This window comes from Saimiri boliviensis, chromosome 10, assembly GCF_048565385.1.
Source record: "Saimiri boliviensis isolate mSaiBol1 chromosome 10, mSaiBol1.pri, whole genome shotgun sequence".
NCBI classification, from domain to species: Eukaryota; Metazoa; Chordata; class Mammalia; order Primates; family Cebidae; genus Saimiri; species Saimiri boliviensis.
This window is the reverse complement of record NC_133458.1, coordinates 28493269-28513295: the sequence shown is the minus strand read 5'-3', so window position 1 is coordinate 28513295 and position 20027 is coordinate 28493269. Positions and strand designations below refer to the sequence as shown.

Below are 20027 nucleotides of genomic sequence, written 5' to 3'. Positions count from 1 at the left end.
CCTGGAGGAGAGGTGGAGCCAGCACAGAGTCCACGGACAAGGGCGGGAGCCAGGAGGCAGGGCATCAGAGAGGACAGGTGACCTGTCAGGGCCTGGAGCAAGGGCTCGGGCAGCTTCCTCGACAGGCCATGTGAAGACAGAGCCATGGACTGGGCAGTGGGGACTCCGAGTAGAGGTGTCCATGTGACAGTGCTGGCTGAATGGGGGACTTCCAGGTTACACCCCAAAAAGCTGAGCTGACGTTAGTAAGAAATGAGGAGGAAGACCCAGTTGTGGTGTCCTGGGCACTAATCCTAAAAAAGATACCACTTCTATGTGCCGGCAACTTCAAAGCAAATGAACACTTCAAAGACAAGAGCCAGAAGTGTTAAAACCTAAGTCAGACTGTCATGCCTCAGACGTGAACCCTCCTGTGACTGTCCCTAGCAAAGCCATAGCCTGTGAGGAGCCCCTCAAGCCCTCACCCAATTTCATTACTTGAGGATTTATTGACTATCTTACTCTGCAGAATGGAAGCTCCGGGAGGGCAAGGGTTTTCAGACAAAGTAGAAATTGTCCGCCACTTTATCCTGGCAGGTACAACATGCCCGACAGGCATTGTTGAGTGTAGACTTACAGCCAATCTGCAACACTGGTGTTACCATTCTCCTTTACGGATGGGAAATGGGGCTTCCGGGGGAGTGGTTGGCTTGCTCAGGTCACACAATTCTAAGTTGCAGAGCGAGGATTTGACTCAGACCTGTTGACCTCAGAGCCCGATGTCCAGCCAACAAGTTCTCAGAAACTCAGGCTTTCCGAGAAATAGGACAGGCAGCCTAGGGAACCCCGAGAGCCCAGGCCTGAGAGGGTGGGTTTCCTGCGGAGGAGGATTAGAGAGGCAAAGGCAATGATCACCCACTCAGGCTGCATTGACCGGGCTGCTCCAGAGCTGTGGTATATTGTTCAGCTGCCCTGTGGGCCTCTGGGTTTCTTTCAGTTCCCTTTGGTGACATGGGCTTCCCTTCTCCCCCACCCCTGCCACCCCACTCTGCTTGGGCTCACACAGCGTAGTTTCTACTCAAGTCAGGGGAGGGTGCCTCCTACCACACTGTCAGTCTGTGATGCCCCAGCCAGGGGAAGTGGTGGCAGGGGCCATCTCACCATGGGGAGTGGGGAGTGGGGACATACCTCCCTGTCCCCAGTGCCTCCTGCCCCATCAGGGGGAAGTGGGAGTGCTCACGCAGGGGCCGGGTGTGGTTTCACTTCCCCTCTGCTTGCCCTTCCACCCCCAGGATGACATTGGGAGGCCAGGGGATCCCGGATCCTGGAAGCACTGCAGTGCTGCTCTGTCCTTCCTTCCTCCCGTGCCTCCCGCCTCTGGTCCCAGGTAGATCCTGGCTCAGGTTCTTTCAGTGGAGGGGGGGCAGGACCCAAGCCAAGTTGAGCTCCCTGCACAGCCTCTATTCCTGGAGCCCCGTATCATTGCTGTGACTTCGGCACCATCATCCCCCTTTCAGAGACAAGGAAATGAGATTCGAGGATCTGCCTAAGGCTGCATGGCTGGAACACGGCAAAGCCAGGTGCCAGCGGCTTCTCTGCATGCAGCCACTGTTGATTCTTGAGGTTCAGAGGGAGGGGCTTCTAAAGGAGGAGCCTCACTTGAGCAAGATGGACAGTGGGAAGGGGGCAGGGGGCAGAATCCTAGGGTCTCACGGTCCCTCAGAGTGGGTGAGGAGCATTTGACAATAAAAGAAGGCTCCTCTTAGCTGTTGCTCCAAATGTATTTTCGGGACCAACATAGAATATTTTTCTATTAAGCATAACTTTTTTTTTTTTTTTTTTTGAGATGGAGTCTCGCTCTGTTGCCAGGCTGGAGTACAGTGGCATAATCTCGGCTTATTGCAACCTCCAGCTCTCGGGTTCAAGCAATTCTCCTGCCTCAGCCTCCCGAGTAGCTGGGACCACAGGCATGTGCCACCACGCCCAGCTAATTTTTGTACTTTTAGTAAAGACAGGGTTTCAACATGTTTGCCAGGATGATCTCGATCTCTTGACCTTGTAATCCACCTGCCTTGGCCTTCCAAAGTGCTGGGATTACAGGCATGCGCCACCACACCTGGCCCTATTCAGCATAACTGACCTCCCGTGAAAAAGATTCCCATTTTGTGGGGATCCACTTTCAATGAAATAGCAATCTCATTTTATTATTATTATCGTTTTGAGATAAGGTCTCACTTCTATGCCCAGGCTGGAGTGTGGTGGTGTGCCTCCTGGGTTCAAGCAATTCTCCCACCTCAGCCACCCAAGTAGGTGGGACAATAGGTACATGCCACCACGCAGGCTAATTTTTGTATTTTTTGTAGAAACGAAGTTTTGCCATGTTGCCCAGGCTGGTCTTGAACTCTTGGACTCAACTGATCTGCCTGCTTTAGCCTCTCAAAGTATTGGGATTACAGAAGTGAGCCACCGTGCCTGGCCTAGCAATTTCATTTTGTTGTTGTTGTTGTTGTTGTTGTTGTTGTTAAATGACCCTTATTGAAATATTTTCCTTTGTGCTTCTTAACTAGCTGGGCATTCCACAGCACCACTGTTGATGTCATCTATGATGTCATAAGGGTGGCGGCCACCAACATTACGGCCCACAGACTGGGCGGTCCCCAGGATCTCTCTTCTTTTTTTTTTTTTTTCATGATTATCAATAATACACAAATTATATTTTCACTTATTTCATAAAAATTATTTCATATAAGGAAAAAAAACTATTTAAATATTGAGTACCTTGAGAAGCCATAGCAAAAACAATCCATAGAAACTTTTAGCAAGAATACTACTTTATTTCTAAGTTACACCTTATTAAATGAAAAGCCAGGCAAATGATTAATCTTTTGCATCATTGTGAAGACTAAGACTTCTCAAAACATTACAGTAACAGTTAAATAAAAACTGAAAAAAAGTTTCGCTCCTCACTTTTTTTTTTTTTAGTCAACTAAATGTCATGCTTATAAATAGCTTATAGTTCTTTTGTTTGTTTGTTTGTTTTTTTGTTTGTTTGTTTTTTTTTTTTTGAAAGAAAGAAAGAGAAAGAGAAAGGGGGAGAGAGAACAGGAGTCCTGTTCTATTGCCCAGGCTGGAATGCAATCTAAAAATAGGTATTAAAAACCTCTTTTATGCCGATAATTGTGCATAACAGCTGAGACAGGAAGGAATAAGGGAAGAAAATAACAAACAAACAGCCAATCAATATTTCATTTAAGTCTGTGAAATGCTATGCAAATGCTGAAGAGTGATTTACTTCCAATTATGTGGTAGCTTTCAAAATAGGTGTAATATGATACTGAGAAAAATGTATGTTCTGTGGACCTGGGGTGAAGAATTCTATAAATATTCACTGAGTTTACTTGTTCCAGGTCTGAGTTCAAATCATAGATGTCCCTGTTAATTTTCTATCTCGTTGATTCGTCGAATACTAACAATGTGGTGTCAAAGTTTCCCCCGCTATTATTGTTCGGGAGTCCAAGTCTCTTTATAAGTCATTAAGGAATTGTCTTATGTATCTGGGTGTTCCTATACTGGGTGCATATATATTTATGACCATTGACTCCTGTTGTTGCATTGATCCTTTTACCATTATGTAATGTCCTTCTTTGTTTCTTTTAGTCTTTGTTACTATTAAAGTCTTTTTTGTCAGAGACAAAAGTTACAACTCCTGTTTTCTTTTTCTTTTGTTTTTCTTTTTTCTTTCTTTCTTTTTTTTTTTTTCCTCTCCATTTGATTGGTAAGTCTTCCACCAACCCTTTGTTTTAAGTCTTTGTGTGTCCTTGCTTATGAGATGGATCTGGATACATCAAACCAATGGGTTTTGACTTTTTATTCAATTTGCCTGTCTTGTGTCTTTGATTGGGGCATTTAATCCATTTAAATTTAGGATTAATATTGATATTTGTGAGTTTAATATTGTCATTTAATGCTAGCTGGCTATTTAGCCCATTCGTTGATATAGATTCTTCATTATGGAGATACTCTTTACGTTTTGGTAAGTTTTTGGGATGACTGATACTGGTTGTTCCTTTCTGTGTACACTGCTTCTTTCAGAAGCTCTTGTAAAGCAGGCCTGGTGGTGATGAAATCTCTGAGTGCTTGCTTGTTCACAAAAAATTTTATTTTTCCTTCACTTATGAAGTTTAGTTTGGCTGGATGTGAAATTCTTGGTTGAAAGTTCTTTTCTTTAAGGATGTTGAATATTGGCCCCCACTCTCTTCTGGCTTGTAGGGTTTCTGCTGAAAGATCTGCTGTAAGTCTGATAGGCTTCCCTTTGTGGGTAACCTGACCTTTCTCTCTGGCTGCCCTTAGTATTTTCTCCTTCATTTCAACCCTGTTGAATCTGACGATTATGTGCCTTGGGGTTGCTCTTCTTGAGGAATATCTTTGTGGTGTTCTCTGTATTACCTGGAGTTGAATATTTTCCTGCCTTGCTAGGTTGGGAAATTTTTCCTGAATAATATCCTGAAGTGTATTTTCCAGCTTGGATTCATTCTCTTCGTCACATTCAGGTACATCTATCAAACGTAGATTAGGTCTTTTCACATAGTCCCATATTTCTTGGAGTCTTTGCTTGTTCCTTTTTACTCTTTCTTCTCTAATTTTGTCTTCTCGTTTCATTTCATTGAGTTGGTCTTCGACCTCTGATATCCTTTCTTCTGCTTGATCAATTCGACTGTTAAAACCTGTGCATACTTCACGGAGTTCTCGTATTATATTCTTCAGTTCCATTAATTCACTTATATTCCTCTCTAGATTGTCTATTCTCGTTAGGATTTCATCAAACCTTTTTTCAAGGTTCTTAGTTTCTTTACATTGGGCTAGAACATGTTCTTTTAACTCACAGAAGTTTCTTATTATCCACCTTCTGAAGCCTAAATCTGTTAATGGAACACACTCAATCTCCATCAGGCCTTGTTCCCTTGTTGATGAGGAACTGTGATCCCCTGTGGAGGCAGAGGCGTTCTGATTTTGGGTATTCTCAGCATTTTTATGCTGGTTTCTTCCCATCATTGTAAATTTATCCACCTGTCATCTTTGTAATGACTGACTTTCAAATTAGATCTCTGAGTGGATGTCCAACTTGTTGATTCCCAGGGCCAGAATCTGAGCAACCCACTGCACTGGCCAAAACAGCGGTGTTAAGATTCGTGGTGCTTTTGTGCCCAGGAATCTCCAGTCTGGCTTTCTTCTTGAGTCCCTTTTTCAATCAGCTGAATAGGCGACTCTGCCTTCCCAGAGCTCCAAACGTCGACCAAAAGGGGACCCAGTCCCGTTTACTCTGCACCAAGAACCGCCGGGCTGGCCACAAGAGTCGCAATGGGGACCCACCTGTGGGGCTCCTCTTCTGGGAATCTCCTGGTCCGTGAGCAACAAAAATTCGTCTGAAACTGTGGCGTCCCCTCGTTCTCTGTGCTTTCACTGGGAGCTACAATTCTGAGCTGCTAGTAATCAGCCATCTTCCAAGATCTCTTTAATTGTTCCAGAGAGTCCTCTGGCTAAAGATTGGTGCCAAATTTGTCAAGCAATGTTGACAATCTCATCGAAAGTGATATTCCCGCTGTGTTTAATGTTTTTCTGTTTCTTTTCTGTCTCTTGGTGGTTCCTTAAGGGCTTTGATGATCAGGGCAGAGGCAGAAGGCACCACCTCAATCTGGGCCTGTCTGTTCTGAATGGTCAGTTTCACTGTAATCCTCAGGCCCTTCCAGTAACCCGTTGCCTTGGCAATGTCATCACCAACCTTTTTTGGAGACAGGCCCAGGGGGCAGATCTTGGGGGCAAGCACAGAAGTGGCACCGACTTCACCCCCAGTGCACCTCAGGTATACGACTTTGGTCTCGTTGGGGTCGAACTTCGGCGGCATGGTAGAGGCGGCTGGTGTCAGATGAACCCGGATTCAGGACAATTGAAGAAAGTTGCACCTTGGCCTCCTCCAAGCTGAAAGCTGAAAGCAGCAATTTCATTTTTAAAGAAAGAAATACAAAACAATCTACCTATTCACACTTTCCCATCCATACTTTAAATTTAAAAAATATGAAATAATGAAATATTTAGCAGATACAAATAATAAATTATTTATATATAATGATATTTCTACTTCATATTATGACTACAAAGGTCAGGGAAGAGGGAGAGATACAAAAGAGAAAGAAACACAACACATGAGTGTCTTTTTTAAACTTGTCGAAGTTCAACCCAGGAGAAGGGAGGGGAGGGAAGGTTAAAGTCCTGATTCATCAACAAATACTACTTTATTTGTTAAAAATACAAAGCTAGGCCAGGCCCAGTGTCTCGCACCTGTAATTCCAGCACCTTGGGAGGCCGAGGCAGGCGGGTCACCTGAGGTCAGGAGTTTGAGACCAGCCCGACTAACATGGTGAAACTTCATCTGAGCCTGAGGCAGGAGAATCACTTGAACCAGGGAGGCAGAGGTTGCAGTGAGCTGAGATCGCACTGCCGCACTGCAGCCCGGGTGGCAGAGCAAGACTCCATATCAAAAAAAAAAAAAAAAAAAAAAAAAAAAAAAAAAAAAAAGAAAAAGAAAAGAAAGAAAAAAAAGAACAATGAAAAGACAGGAGTGGGTCTTTGAGATATCAGACATCAAAACTGAAACCCACCCAATTTTCCAAAAAGCCAGATGCTCATAGAACTGAAGCTTGCGATACATTGGTACACCTACCGCCTGTTGACAGTCCTTCCTCTTTGTCCCTCTGTTTTCCTTCCCTGCTATATATGTAAGTGCCTAACTTCAGTCAGGAGGAGAGACGGATTGGAGGTTTGTCTGCCCTCTCACCGGCTGATGTAACCACAATGAAGCCTTCTTCCCTGGCAATACTCGCTATCTCAGTGATAGGCTTTCTGTGTGATGAGCAGCCAGACCTAGACCAAGCTCCCGGCAATCCAAAACAAAATCATAATCGAAATCCACCAGGGAGCTCTTTGCACCCCTGAAACCCCACCTGGGAGGGGCAGTCAAGGCAGACTTTCCAGAGAAGGTGATGCTGAAACAGAAATTTTGAAGAGCAAGAGTTACCAAGCAAAGAACATTCCAGCAGAAGAAACAGGAGGTATTAAGGTAGAGGCCCTCAGGCGAGGGTCTTAATGGAATCGAAAACGGTTCAGTGGACGGTCAAGGTAGCAGTGAGAGGACGTGGGACAGGAGACCACAGCGCTGGTCCGCCAACCGCGCGGGCACTTCCGCGTCTCGCCGCCCAGCCCCGGGGTGAGTGGAAGACGACTTGAGAGGCGAGCTGGCGCAAGACAGGAGCAGGGAGTGAGGATGAGAAAGGTACAGAGTGGCTGGAGGAATCTCGCCTGCAAGCACGTCAGGAAGGGATGTCTGGATCCTGGTGCCAGCGACTGTGTGCTGGGGCGAGAGCCACCCTCGCCAGGGGTGCAGGCAGGCGAGAGGAGAGCCTGGGGCTTCGAGTCCGCCACACCGCGCCCTCATTTGTGCGCAGCCCCGGAGGTCTAGAGTGGGGAAACACCCCACCCTCTCCCAGGGCCCAACCGAGCACCGCAGCGGGAGGTACGGGGTTGTCAAATGACAGTTTTGAGGTTCTAGATTGCCAAAAGAGCCAGTGGCCGGTCTAGGGCACCGCGCCGTCTGGCATCTCCCTGGAGGCCCCGGGCCTGGCCCGAGGCTCAGCGCAGATCCGCAGTCGCCAGGTCAGTGCGGGCCCCGGAGTGGATCCACGGGGCGGGGCGGGGCACTGCCCTCACCCGGAGATCGGCAGCCGCGGCCCAGGGGCGGGGGCGGCGAGACGCGGAAGTGCCCGGGCGGTTGGCGGACCGGCGGGAGGCGCAGCCGGGGCAGACCTCAGCTTGGCCCCGCCGCCCGGCCGGTGCTCCCGGGCGCAGCCACGCAGGCGCACCGCAGACAGGTGGGTCCCGGCCGCCGCGCGCTCTCTCCGCGTCCCGCCCGTAGGGTGGCGGGAGCGGTACCAGCTATTGCCCACCCCCAAGTCCAGGCCTTGCCCCAGGCCCGCGCCCCCCAGGCGACTGTGGGCGGCGGGATGAGGACTGGAGTAGGGCGGGTTCCGCGTCCAGCTGCGCCTGGAGACCGAGCTCGGGTGGGTGCCTACAGCAGGGCGCGCCCCGCCGGCCTGGGACCTCCAAGGCGTCTTCCACGTCCCGGTCAGTTTGGGGTGATGGCGCCCGGGGAGCCCCGAGGCCCAGGCGGCGGAGTCGGCACCGCTATGGGTGGGGGCGCCAACTCTGGGGCTCTCCTTCCCCTTCGCCATCGCCCAGGTTGAGGGCTACCGGACGCCCCGCAGGAGGCTGGCTTGGACCACCTAGGAGCGAAGCCCGATCCCTACTTTCGATGCACTCGCCCTCGCTCTTCCCGGGCCACCTTCACCCTTTCGGAAAAGAGGTTCAGGTTAAAACGTTCATCCCCCGGGATCTTGAGGCCGATAGCAGGAATTATGCTAGAGTTTGGGGGAAGACGGTGTCAGGTAGAGGCGGCGTCCCTGGGCTGGTGGCAGGGAATGATAGACGCCGGGCCCCAGAGCAGCGGAGAAGGATGGGGCGCAATAGTTCCTGAGCTGGTTTCTGTAGGGCCTGTCCCAGAATTTAAGGCGGCAACAATGAAGAGGCTAAACGTGGAGGAAAAGTAAGACTAGCGTGGCCGCAATGCGCGGGTAAATGGCGAGATCTACGGACCCCAGGAGGGGCAAGAGCGGGTACCGGGAGCAGAGGCGGGAGTGGGGGACTTTCCCAACCTCGCAGCCACGCTGGGCACAGCGGGGTGCTGCTCCTCTAACAGCAGGAGGAGCGGTCCAGAGGCCCCGGAGGTGGGGGCGGTTCTGCGGGCTAACCCAGGGGGTGTGCCCCAGTGGAGCCGGCGGGAGGCGTAGGGCTGGAGGGGAGCGGGGGCAGGGGCGGAGGACTGGCCTGGGCCTGGGCTTCCGGAGGGCCCAGAGTGGGGATAAGTAACCAGGACCAGAGAGGGCTCGGCTGTATGGACGTAGGAACCTCCTTCCTGCCCACACTCCCAGTAGTTATGGCGCCTGGGGTGCTGGGGCTGAGGGACTCCAAGAGTCTAGGGAGGCACTGGGAAATCACCCCTTTTTATCTAAAGGCCCAACTTGGTGTTTTCCCCCTGTACCCTGGTCTTCCCCCACCATGCCCCTGGGAGGAAACAGAATGAAGCTTCTTCTGGGCACCTGCTGCCCAGAGCCTCAGCCTATCTGGACCAGGGGGGCAGCAGGGCCCAGGGTGTGGGCAGATCACCTGGAGGCCTGGGATTTAGGGTCAGGGCCTGTACAGGGAACTCCTTGTCCTCTCCCTGAGCTGGGTGTGGGTTTGCAAGGAGACATGTGATCCAGACCAACCCTGGGCGCAGCAGGGAGCCTGCTGTCTGGCCACTCTTATGAGGATCAAGGACGGCTGTGGCACTTCCTCCCTCCCCCAGTGGCCCCCTGGTTCCTAAGCCTTGCAGCTCCTGGGTGATGGTGGGGCACAGTCTCCTGGGCTCCAGCAGGGCCCTGGGCTGAGCTCCCGGCTCTCCCACCTCAGCAGGGCCTCTAGGGCGCCCCCTGGATGCGTTGCTGCCTCACCCACTTGTGGGGGCTTCCTCAGGCCCTCAGCTGTTGGATTTCCCTCCTTTCAGGGGCTCAGGTCCATAGACTTAGGTCTAAGGCTGTATACATTTCACCCAGAGCCTCTAGAGCCTGAGACAGCAGACCTGTTCTGACACCGAACTTCCAAAGTCATGGGCCTTGATTGCGGTGGTCTGAATCAGACCTAGCCCTTTTCAGGGAAGGAGGGAGCTTCTGGGAGGATGAAGGCTGCTTGGGTTAGAGCTCATGTGGACCTGGCTGCAGGCAGAAGTCTAGAGGCTGAGTCCCTTCTGTGGCATGGTGGACAGACCCTCACTCAGCACAGCCAGGCATGTCTCGGGGGCTCCTACTCCACACCCCTCCCTAAGCTGCCTGTATGGATGCTGCCCTCTGACGCTGAGGCCGGAGTAGTCATTTCAAAACCTTGTTCTGCATTATACAGCCGTGTTGGCCGGGTGCAGTGGCTCATGCCTGTAATCCTAGCACTTTGGGAGACCAAGCAGGGCGGATTGCCTGAGCTCAGGAGTTTGAGACCAGCCTGGGCAACACAGTGAAATCCTGTCTCTACTAAAATACAAAAAATTAGCCGGGCATGGTGGCGTGCTACTGTAGTCCCGGCTATTCAGGAGGCCGAGGCAGGAGAATTGCTTGAACTGGGGAGGAGAGGTTGCAGTGAGCCGAGCTCATGCTGCTGTACTCCAGCCTGGGCCACAAGAATGAAACTGTCTTAAAAAAAAAAAAAAAAAGCCACATTGGGCAGGTCTAGACTGCTGGACCAACAGCAGAGGGCAGACAGGCATCCCCTCTGATCTCCCCAGTTCCACCAGCACTGGCACAGCCTCAGCCCAGGGCGTCATCAAGGAAGCTCTCCCTGACTCTGCGCAGACAGAGCTTCCTCCAGCCACCCTCACTCAGCCAGAATTGTGTGCTGCTGGTGACTGGCACCCCTCTATTTTAGGGCCAAGGCCTCTCAGGGGTCTACAAATACAAAAATGGGTGGGGGCACACTCTTGCTACAAACCACACTAAATGCATAATGACTGCCTGCAGGTTTGGGGGGCAGGGAACAGCTCTGGGTGGGAGGTTGGAAATTTTGTCTGGGGGACCAAATCATGAATTTTCTCTACATCCCTTCCCTCCCTCAGCCCACAGTGAGTCTGGCTTCTGAGTTGTCCCAGCCTGGCCACTTTCATTTCCCCTGTGGTTGGGTGGTGGCTGGGGCAGAAAGCGGAACTGAGCCCCCATGTTCTGAGGCCGGGACAGGGCTGGAGGGTTCTGAACACCTCCCTGTCCCAGCCCAGTGGCCAGGCCAGCGCCTGCCTTACCTCTTTCAGGATATAGGCAGCCAAGCTGGGCTCTGAGGGAGGCCTGCGAAGCGAGATGCTAACAGCTCAGAGACGGCACTAGGCAGGTGCAACCCCAAAATGTACTGGGCAGTGAATTTCAGAGGAAACTGAGGCTCTGTGCTGCAAGGTCCAAGCAGGCCTGGAAAGACAGAGGGAGTTCAGCTCAAATCTTTGCTTCTTACTTACTGAGCAACACATTCACCTCTGATGGGCTGTGCTGTACAATGGCCCAGTTCTGTCTTCCACGCTGGGGTCTCAAATGAAAAGCCAAGGGCATGGGTAAGGGGAGGAGAGAAGGACAGAAGGGGGCTCAGGACTGTGGAGTGTTTCCAGTTCTGGGCTGGAGAGGGAATTGGGCAGGTGGAGGGAGGAGGCAGGGTCCCACCTGCCTGACTCCAGGGAGGCAGCGAGGCTGTGGCCTGGGAAGCAGGGCTCCAGCCTGTGGGTAGGTAGCGGTTACAGCCGTGGCCTCTGCTTCCTGCAGTCTTCCTAACAGGCTCTGGCAGGTGTTAGGGCCTTCCTAAGTGCTGCACGAATGCATGTCCACTGGGAGGAGAAGGGGAGCAGGACCAGGAATCTAGGAGATGAAGGGCCCTGGAGTGGTAACATCTCAGTTTGGTGGCTGCTGTCATTGGAGGTAGGTTGAGTTGGTTGATAGGATTTCTCTAAAGATGTCGAGACTGGGGAACTTCCTTCCAGAGGGAAACTGAGGAAGAAAGGTAGCTCTGAGAACTTGGTGTGGAAACCCAGCCTCCATTCACATGTTCTGCTTTCCTCCAGGTGCCCTGGGAGCTTGAGATGAGATTTTTTTTTTTTTTTCACTCTTGTTGCCCAGGCTGGAGTGCAATGGCTCTATCTCGGCTCACCATAAGCTCCACATCCCAGGTTCAAGTGATTCTCCTGCCTCAGCCTCCTGAGTAGCTGGGATCACTGGCATGTACCACCACGCCCGGCTAATTTTTTGTATTTTTGGTAGAGATAGGGTTTCTCCATGTTGCTCAGGCTGGTCTTGAACTCCCGACCTCAGGTGATCTGCCTGCCTTGACCTCCCAAAAGTGCTGGCATTACAGGCATGAGCCATCACCCCCCGCCAAGATGAGATTCTTGTTGAGGGCATCTCCAGAGGGGATTCTCAGGGGCAGAGAAGAACTGAAACGGGGATGTGGACTGAGAGGGAGGCTGGCTTCAGGCTGAGCCCATGGGAGCGCTCACTGCCCCAGGTAGCCCAGCTTGAGACAAGACAGCCGGCTTTTGTCCCTAGCATCGGGCAGTCACTGACTGTAGCTGTCCCCGCAGAGCGAGGGGTGGGCCTAACCTGTGTTGTGAGCAGTGGAAGGCAGTTCTCTGGCCAAGGGGCTGCTCACTGCTGTTAGCAGCTGGAGGATGGATGCCCCTGCCTGGTAAAGGGCATTGGCTGGGGGGCACCCACAGCATTCACTGACTCATAACTCTTCCTTGCCTTCCCCCAAACACAAAATTCTGTGACACTAACAAGAAAGTTGATCCTTGGAAAAGACAGTTGGCCTTAAATACCTAGATGGACTAGAGAGACTATACTTTAGGGCCCATAGCTTGACCTCTGAGCACCCTTTTGCCATCCACCTGCAGACCTGCTGAGCGCCCTCTGGCTTTCTCCTGCAGACCCTCCTGCCATGAACCAGTCCATCCCAGGGGCTCCCACCCCGCCCCGCCGCGTGCGGCTGAAGCCCTGGCTGGTAGCCCAGGTGAACAGCTGCCAGTACCCAGGGCTTCAATGGGTCAATGGGGAAAAGAAATTCTTCTACATCCCCTGGAGGCATGCCACAAGGCATGGTCCCAGTCAGGATGGAGATAACACCATCTTCAAGGTAAGCCCGGGCAAGGAGGCTGTCTGGACCTCCAGGGTACCCAGTCCCTAGAACAGCAGTACACACAACATACACAGACAGCTCCTCAAGGCTGGCCACTCACCTAGCTACCGTGCTGCTGTGGACACCAGGCCCGGACGAAGGGAATGCAGACATAGCCACAGGTCACAGCTTTTCTTTTTTCTTTTTTCTTTTTTTTTTTTGAGATGGAGTCTCACTCTGTAGCCAGGCTGGAGTGCATGGCACAATCTCGGCTCACTGCAACCTCTGCCTCCTGGGTTCAAACAATTCTCCTGCCTCAGCCTCCTGAATATCTGGGACTACAGGTGCTCGCCAGCACACCAGATAATTTTTGTATTTTTAGTAGAGACAGGATTTCACCATGTTGGTCAGGCTGGTCTCAAACTCCTGACCTCAGGTGATCTGCGTGCCTTGGCCTCCCAAAGTGCTGGGATTACAGGGGTGAGCCACCGTGCCCGGCCTAGGGCACATCTCTTCCAACCTGCACCTCAGAGCAATGTGGGGACTAAGGGTCCCCTGAAGACTTTCCCGTAACTCATCATACTCACTGTTTGCTCTTGTCTCACTTCTGTTACTCATGAGGGTAATATGTTCAGTGTACACATATGCTAAAGGAAGCCAAAAATCCACCCATCATTGTTCTAAAATTTTTATTTTTAAATTGCTCACTGCAACCTCAACCTCCTAGGCTCAGGTGAGTCTCCCATCTCAGCCTCCCAAGTAGCTGGGATTACAAGTGCCTGCCACCACACCTGACTAATTTTTTTGTACTTTTATTAGAGGCTTTGCTATGTTGCCCAGGCCGGTCTCAAACTCCTAGAGTCAAGCAATCTGCCCACCTCGACCTCCCAGAGTGCTGGGATTACAGGTGTGAGCCACTGCGTCTGGCCCAATCTTTTTTTTTTTAATTGACATATAACAATTATACATATGTACCCTTTTTTTTTTTTTTTTAAGAGATGAGGTGTTGCTCTGTTGCCTAGACTGGTGAGCAGTGGTGTAGTCATAGCTCACTGCAACCTTCAACTCAGCTCAAGTGATCTTCCAGCCTCAGCTTCCTGAGGAGCTGTGACTACAGGTGCATGCCACCATGCCCAGCTAATTTTTTTTTTTTTTCTTAGATGGAGTCTTGCTCTGTCTCCCTGATGAGTGCAGTGGTGCAATCTTGGCTCACGGCAACTTCTCCCACCTGGATTCAAGCAATCCTCCTGCCTCAGCCTCCCAAGTAGCTGGGATTACAGACACCCGACACCACATCGGCTAATTTTTTTTTTTTTTAATTTTTAGTAGAGATGAGGTTTCACCGTCTTGGCCAGGCTAGTCTTGAACTCCTGACCTCATGATCCACCTGCCTCAGTCTCCCAAAGTGCTGGAATTGCAGGCATGAGCCACCATGCTCAGCCTAATTGTTTGATTTTGATTTTTGTAAAGATGAGGTCTCACTTTGTTGCCCAGGCTGGTCTCAAGCTCCTGGGCTCAAGTGATCCTCCCACCTCAGCCTCCTGAGTAGCTGGTAGTACAGGCGCAAGCCACTGTGCTCTCTCCAGGAATGCTAGGATGTACACCGCCAGCCACTCCCTTTCCCTAGAGGCAGCAGGGTTGTCATTTTCTTTTATAGCTTTCCTGAGATGTTTTTATGCACATATAAGCAAGTATGCACTAGCATTTCCTCTACTTTTTTCTTTTTCCTTTTTTTTTTTTTTTTTTTTGAGATGGAGTCTCGCTCTGTTGCCCAGGCTGGAGTGCAGTGGCGTGATCTTGGCTCACCATAATCTCCATCTCCCGTGTTCAAGCAGTTCTTCAGTCTCAGCTTCCCGAGTAGCTGGGATTATAGGTGCATGCCACCATGCCTGGCTAATTTTTGTATTTTTAGTAGAGATGGGGTTTCACCATGTTGATCGGGCTGATCTCTAACTGCTGACCTCACGATCCACCCACCACGGCCTCCCAAAGTTCTGGGATTACAGGCACGAGCCACTGTGCCCAGCCTCCTCTACTTTTCATAAGAAACGCTAGATGTCTGCATATCCGTCTGTACTTAGTACTTCTTGACGATTGCTGCATGTCAGCATATAAACAGTTTCCTGCTTTTTCTTTTTTTTGTGCTGCCTGGTATTTTCATTCAATGGGTTGGCCATCATTTCACCAGCCCCTCACTGATGGATGTTGCATTGGGTATTTTGGGTCATCTTTTACACGCAGTGCCGCTGTGAATAACCTTGTATGTACAATATTTTGTGTGAATTCTTCTAAGATATTTAGGATGAATTCCTAGAAATCAAATAGCTTGGTTAAAGGGTTAGAAAGAAACATTGGTAATCCTCATCTCACCTAATTGCCATTCAAAATAATATCAACAGTTCCAGTGTACTGAGCCCATGCTATGCGCAGGCGTAGCTCTGAGTGCTTTATGGACATCAAACCCACTCATTTTCTTTGAGCCAGTGTATCACTCTGTCACCCAGACTGGAGTGCAGCACATAATCACGGCTCACTGCAGCCTCCATCTCTCCGGCTCAAGCAATCCTCCCACCTCAGCCTCCTGAGTAGCTGGGACCACAGGCGCCCATCACTAAGCCATTTCTTATTTTTGTATAGGTAATACAGTCACACAAGTCAACATTAAAAGTCATAAATGGTTTAGAGCAAAAAATCTCCCTCCTATCCTGTTTCACCACCAGCCACTCCCTTTCCCTAGAGGCAGCAGTGTTGTCATTTTCTTTTTTAGCTTTCCTGAGATGTTTTTATGCACATATAAGCAAGTATGCACTAGCATTTCCTCTACTTTTCTTTTTTTTCTTTGAGATGGGGTCTCAAAATTTGTTGAGACTAGCTAATTTGTTGTATTTTTTTGTAGAGACAAGAGTCTTGCTATGTTGCCTAGGCTGGTCTCCAACTCCTGGGCTCGAGCAATCCTCCCCCCTCAGCCTCCCAAAATGCTGGGATTACAGGAGTGAGCCACTGTGTCCAGCCAACATCAACCCCTTGAGTCTTCACTGCCACTCCATGAGGTGGACACTAAGATCAAGAGAAAAGGAGGCAGTGACATGGCCTGGCACACAGCTGGCAGGGGGCACATTCTAGATTCGGACCCAGCCTGGCTCCAGAGTGCTCGCTCTTATCCCCCATGCTGTCCTTAGAGATCACACCAGTTCATCTTCCTGGAAGCAGGGACTGTGGATACATCTCACAGCCCCTAGATTTCATGGAGTTTGCTGGCAGCCTGAGGGCTGGGGCAGGACTGTGGCAGATCCCCACGCTGCAAACCAGGTCTGGGCTCAGTGAGACTCAGCCTGTGGCCGAAGGTCTCCGCACACAGTGGGGTCTCCTATGGAACGGGAAGCCGACAGGGGCTGTGGTGGAGACAAGATTCTCTGTGGTCAGCTGTCTCTTCCTGCCCCAGGCCTGGGCCAAGGAGACAGGGAAATACACTGAAGGGGTGGATGAAGCCGATCCAGCCAAGTGGAAGGCCAACCTGCGCTGCGCCCTTAACAAGAGCCGAGACTTCCGCCTCATCTACGATGGGCCCCGGGACATGCCACCTCAGCCCTACAAGATCTACGAGGTCTGCTCCAATGGCCCTGCTCCCACAGGTATCAGGCCTAGCTCTGTGTGAGCCACCTGGGAGGCTGTGCAATGACCCGGCCCCCAGCCATGAGCTGCTGAGTGCGGGCAGGCCTGGGCCCCTCTAGTGTGCAGTGGTCCAGGACACACTGCCACGGCTTCCACTAGGTCATGACACCCAGGGCTTCCAGGAGTGGCTGGGATGGGTCACTGGTGGATCAGGATGGCTTGGCATGCAGTCAGGGACCTGAGTTCTTCTTCCTTACCATTGCCCTTGTTCTGGCTTCTGGCTCCAGCCTAGGTCTCATGACCCATGGAGTTGGGGAGGTATTTCCCCATCCTGGTGGCTGTGCCCTCCTCCTCCCGCTGTGTTGGGGCAGCTCTGGGGATGCAGAAGCCGCACAGGAGCTACAGGCAGCCTCTCGGGGGAATCTGGCTCCTCCTCTGACGTCAACTCCTTTACTGTCCTTCTTTTCTCTCCCCGCTGTGCAGAGTCGCAGCCCCCTGAGGATTACTCTATTCCAGGAGAGGAGGAGGAGGAGGAAGAGGAAGAGGTGAGAGTGGGGCAGGGAGGCAGATGGGGCCCTGGGCCGGCTCTCTGCTGTCCCAGTGGCCTTAGGTTTCCGAAGCCTGGCTCCCCTAGAGGCCTGTGGTCCTCTCAGTGGCTCTTCCTGTTTCTTCTCCTGGGATTCTGAACGATAGGAGCACAGTCCCCACCTGCTCCTTCCCAGGACGTTGTCGTTACTCTGCGTGTGTGACCCGAGCAGCAGTTTGGGCTTGGTAGGTCTGACTCCCCGCAGAAGGCAAATGAGGAAAGTGAGGCCCAGGGCTTTTCTGACCTGTCTGGGATGGCTGAGCTGGGACCGCAGGCAGGATCCCACATGGGCTAAGCTGAGGCTGGGGGAGTAGCCTCATGGTTCTCGAGTGTTATTTCCCCAGCTCAGTGGAATAACCTGTCCTCCCTTCTCTCTTATCTCTTCCCCCTTGGCCTTTGGCATCCCTTCAGCTGCAGAGGATGTTGCCAAGTCTGAGCCTCACAGGTGAGGCCGGGAGGTGGTGGTGGTTGGGAGTCTAGTATACGGAGGAGCTATAGGTACCATAGGTACCTGGGAGGAGGCTGACGGGAGGCTGGGGCGGCCCAGGGCTGGGAGTAGGTGGGCCCAGGAGGCAGTTCCTGGAGGTGGCACTGACAGCCGTCCACACACACTCTCTAGATGCAGTGCCGCCAGGCCCCGCCATGGCACCCTATTCTTTACCCAAAGAGGATGTCAAGTGGCCACCCACTCTGCAACCACCTACTCTGCAGCCATCCGTGGTGCTGGGTCCCCCTGCTCCGGACCCCAGTCCCTTGGCTCCTCCCCTTGGCAACCCTGCTGGCTTCAGGGAGCTTCTCCCTGAGGTCCTGGAGCCTGGGCCCCTGGCTGCCAGCCTGCCCGCTGTAGGCGAACAGCTCCTGCCCGACCTGCTGATCAGCCCCCACATGCTGCCTCGTAAGGACCCACGGCTGGGCAGGGGGAAGCAATGCTGGGGGTGGTGGTAGGATTGGTAAGGAGGGTGGAGGGTGCTGGAGCCCCTTGAGTGGGGAGAGAAAGTGGTAGAGCTGATGGGGCTGGGCCTGGCCACTGGGCGGCAGAATGGGGAGGTGTGGGGCTCAAGGACGGGGTGGGCCTGCCCTTCTGCCCCACAGTGACTGACCTGGAGATCAAGTTCCAGTACCGGGGGCGGCCACCCCGAGCCCTCACCATCAGCAACCCTCACGGCTGCCGGCTCTTCTACAGCCAGCTGGAGGCCACCCAGGAGCAGGTGGAACTCTTCGGCCCCATAAGCCTGGAGCAAGTGCGCTTCCCCAGCCCTGAGGACATACCCAGCGACAAGCAGCGCTTCTACACGAACCAGCTGCTGGACGTCCTGGACCGTGGGCTCATCCTCCAGCTCCAGGGCCAGGACCTATATGCCATCCGCCTGTGTCAGTGCAAGGTGTTCTGGAGCGGGCCTTGTGCCTCAGCCCATGACTCATGCCCCAACCCCATCCAGCGGGAGGTCAAGACCAAGCTCTTCAGCCTGGAGCACTTTCTCAATGGTGAGTGCCTGAAGTCGTGATCCTCCCGGCCACCTCTTGCCCAGGAGCACGGTTCCAGCCTCTGACTAGGGACCTTGATCTTGATGCAGAGCTCATCCTGTTCCAGAAGGGGCAGACCAACACCCCACCACCCTTTGAGATCTTCCTCTGCTTTGGGGAAGAATGGCCTGACCACAAACCCCGAGAGAAGAAGCTCATTACTGTACAGGTACGTCTCCCCTGCCCCAAAGTCAGTCTTGGCTTGACTTTGGCGAATTCTGGGGCTAGGTCTCTTGCCCCAGGCTGGAGGCTTAGGGCTCCCCAAACAGCATGAACTTGGCCGGCAGAGACCATCAAGGCTCAGGGCCAGAGAATGCAGTCTATTACTCACCCCTGATGGCTGCCCTCATGCACAGCTGGATCTGGCAGCCCTGCCATGGGTCTCCCTGTCTTGTCTCCTCTTTGCCTCCCAGGTGGTGCCTGTAGCAGCTCGAATGCTGCTGGAGATGTTCTCAGGGGAGCTATCTTGGTCAGCAGATAGTATCCGGCTACAGATCTCAAACCCAGACCTCAAAGACCGCATGGTGGAGCAGTTCAAGGAGCTTCATCACATCTGGCAGTCTCAGCAGCGGTTGCAGCCTGTGGCCCAGGCCCCTCCTGGGGCAGGCCTTGGTGCTGGCCAGGGGCCCTGGACTATACACCCAGCTGGCATGCAGTAACAAGGCTGCAGATGGTGACTGGCCCTGGCTTCCTGGGTGGCTGTGCAGACTAATGTGGAGGTATGACAGCCCCAGTGAGCACCTGGCTGGCTGCAGGGTCCCACCTCTGGGTTTCCTGGAAGTGGATTTGGGCCAAGAAGAGCAGGGAGACAGGCCTGAGCTCCTGCTCAAAGCTTTGCTTTGAGGGTTCTGTGTTCCCGGGCCTCTCTCTCCTGGGCTCTCTCTGGTCTGGTCAGCCTGGCTCCTGAGAAACTCAGCCATGAGCAAGGAAGGAACCCCCCCCAACCCCCAACCCTTGGTCCTAGTTTACAGGAGGAATTGCCTAAGGATGGCCCACTCTTGTGATTGCCCCATTTCCTCTGGCAAAAAAAACCAGAGTGTTGTGAGCCAAGTCCCCCCGCAAGGCCTCTGCAGAGTATGGCCGTGATTTCCCTGGTTTGAGCCTCACTTCCTCATCTTCCTCTCCTCTGAGATAGATATGAGTGACCACTTAGGTATCACATCAGATGCTCAAGGCTGGCAGCTCCCCCTTTTCTTGAGAGTCCAAGAACCTGAGATAGAAAGAATTTGTATGTATTTTTGGATTAATAAATGTTAAAAACATACTCAGCTGTTTCTTTTTTCTGCTACCAGTTGCTCCCATGCTGCTCTGCCAGGCTGTTTTGGATGCCAGCTGTTCCCCGAGCACCTGCCCCCTGCTTGTGGCTACTGGCATCGGGAGGGCCTGCCTTCTGGGCTGATGAGTCAGTTGGGCCTTCATAAACACTCACCTGGCTGGCTTTGCTTTCCAGGAGGAAGCTGGCTGAAGCAAGGGTGTGGAATTTTAAATCTGTGCACAGTCTAGAAAACTGTCAGAATCAGTTTTCTCATAAGAAATGGTGGAAAAAGAC

At 52.3% G+C, this 20027-nt stretch overlaps 1 protein-coding gene and 1 pseudogene across 5 annotated transcripts; one reads left to right on the top strand and one right to left on the bottom strand.

Moving 5' to 3' along the window:
* Positions 1-5469: 5469 nt before the first annotated feature.
* On the bottom strand, positions 5470-5974 carry LOC101029827 (large ribosomal subunit protein uL11 pseudogene; annotated as a pseudogene).
* Positions 5975-6757: 783 nt separating this feature from the next.
* On the top strand, positions 6758-19742 carry IRF5 (interferon regulatory factor 5). Of its 5 annotated transcripts, none has more exons than XM_010343163.3 (9): positions 6758-7686; positions 12569-12774; positions 16199-16388; positions 16852-16913; positions 17366-17399; positions 17574-17849; positions 18047-18439; positions 18529-18647; positions 18892-19742. In XM_010343163.3, the coding sequence occupies exons 2-9, from the start codon at positions 12580-12582 to the stop codon at positions 19135-19137; spliced, it is 1515 nt and encodes a 504-aa protein (XP_010341465.2). In that variant the 5' UTR covers positions 6758-7686; positions 12569-12579; the 3' UTR covers positions 19138-19742. The 5 variants fall into 5 exon arrangements, with proteins under 5 accessions (XP_010341465.2, XP_039328943.1, XP_074235189.1 ...); XM_039473009.2 differs by lacking the exon at positions 6758-7686 and adding an exon at positions 7737-7901; XM_074379088.1 differs by lacking the exon at positions 6758-7686 and adding an exon at positions 7737-7901 and having other exon boundaries at positions 11412-12774.
* Positions 19743-20027: the final 285 nt, after the last annotated feature.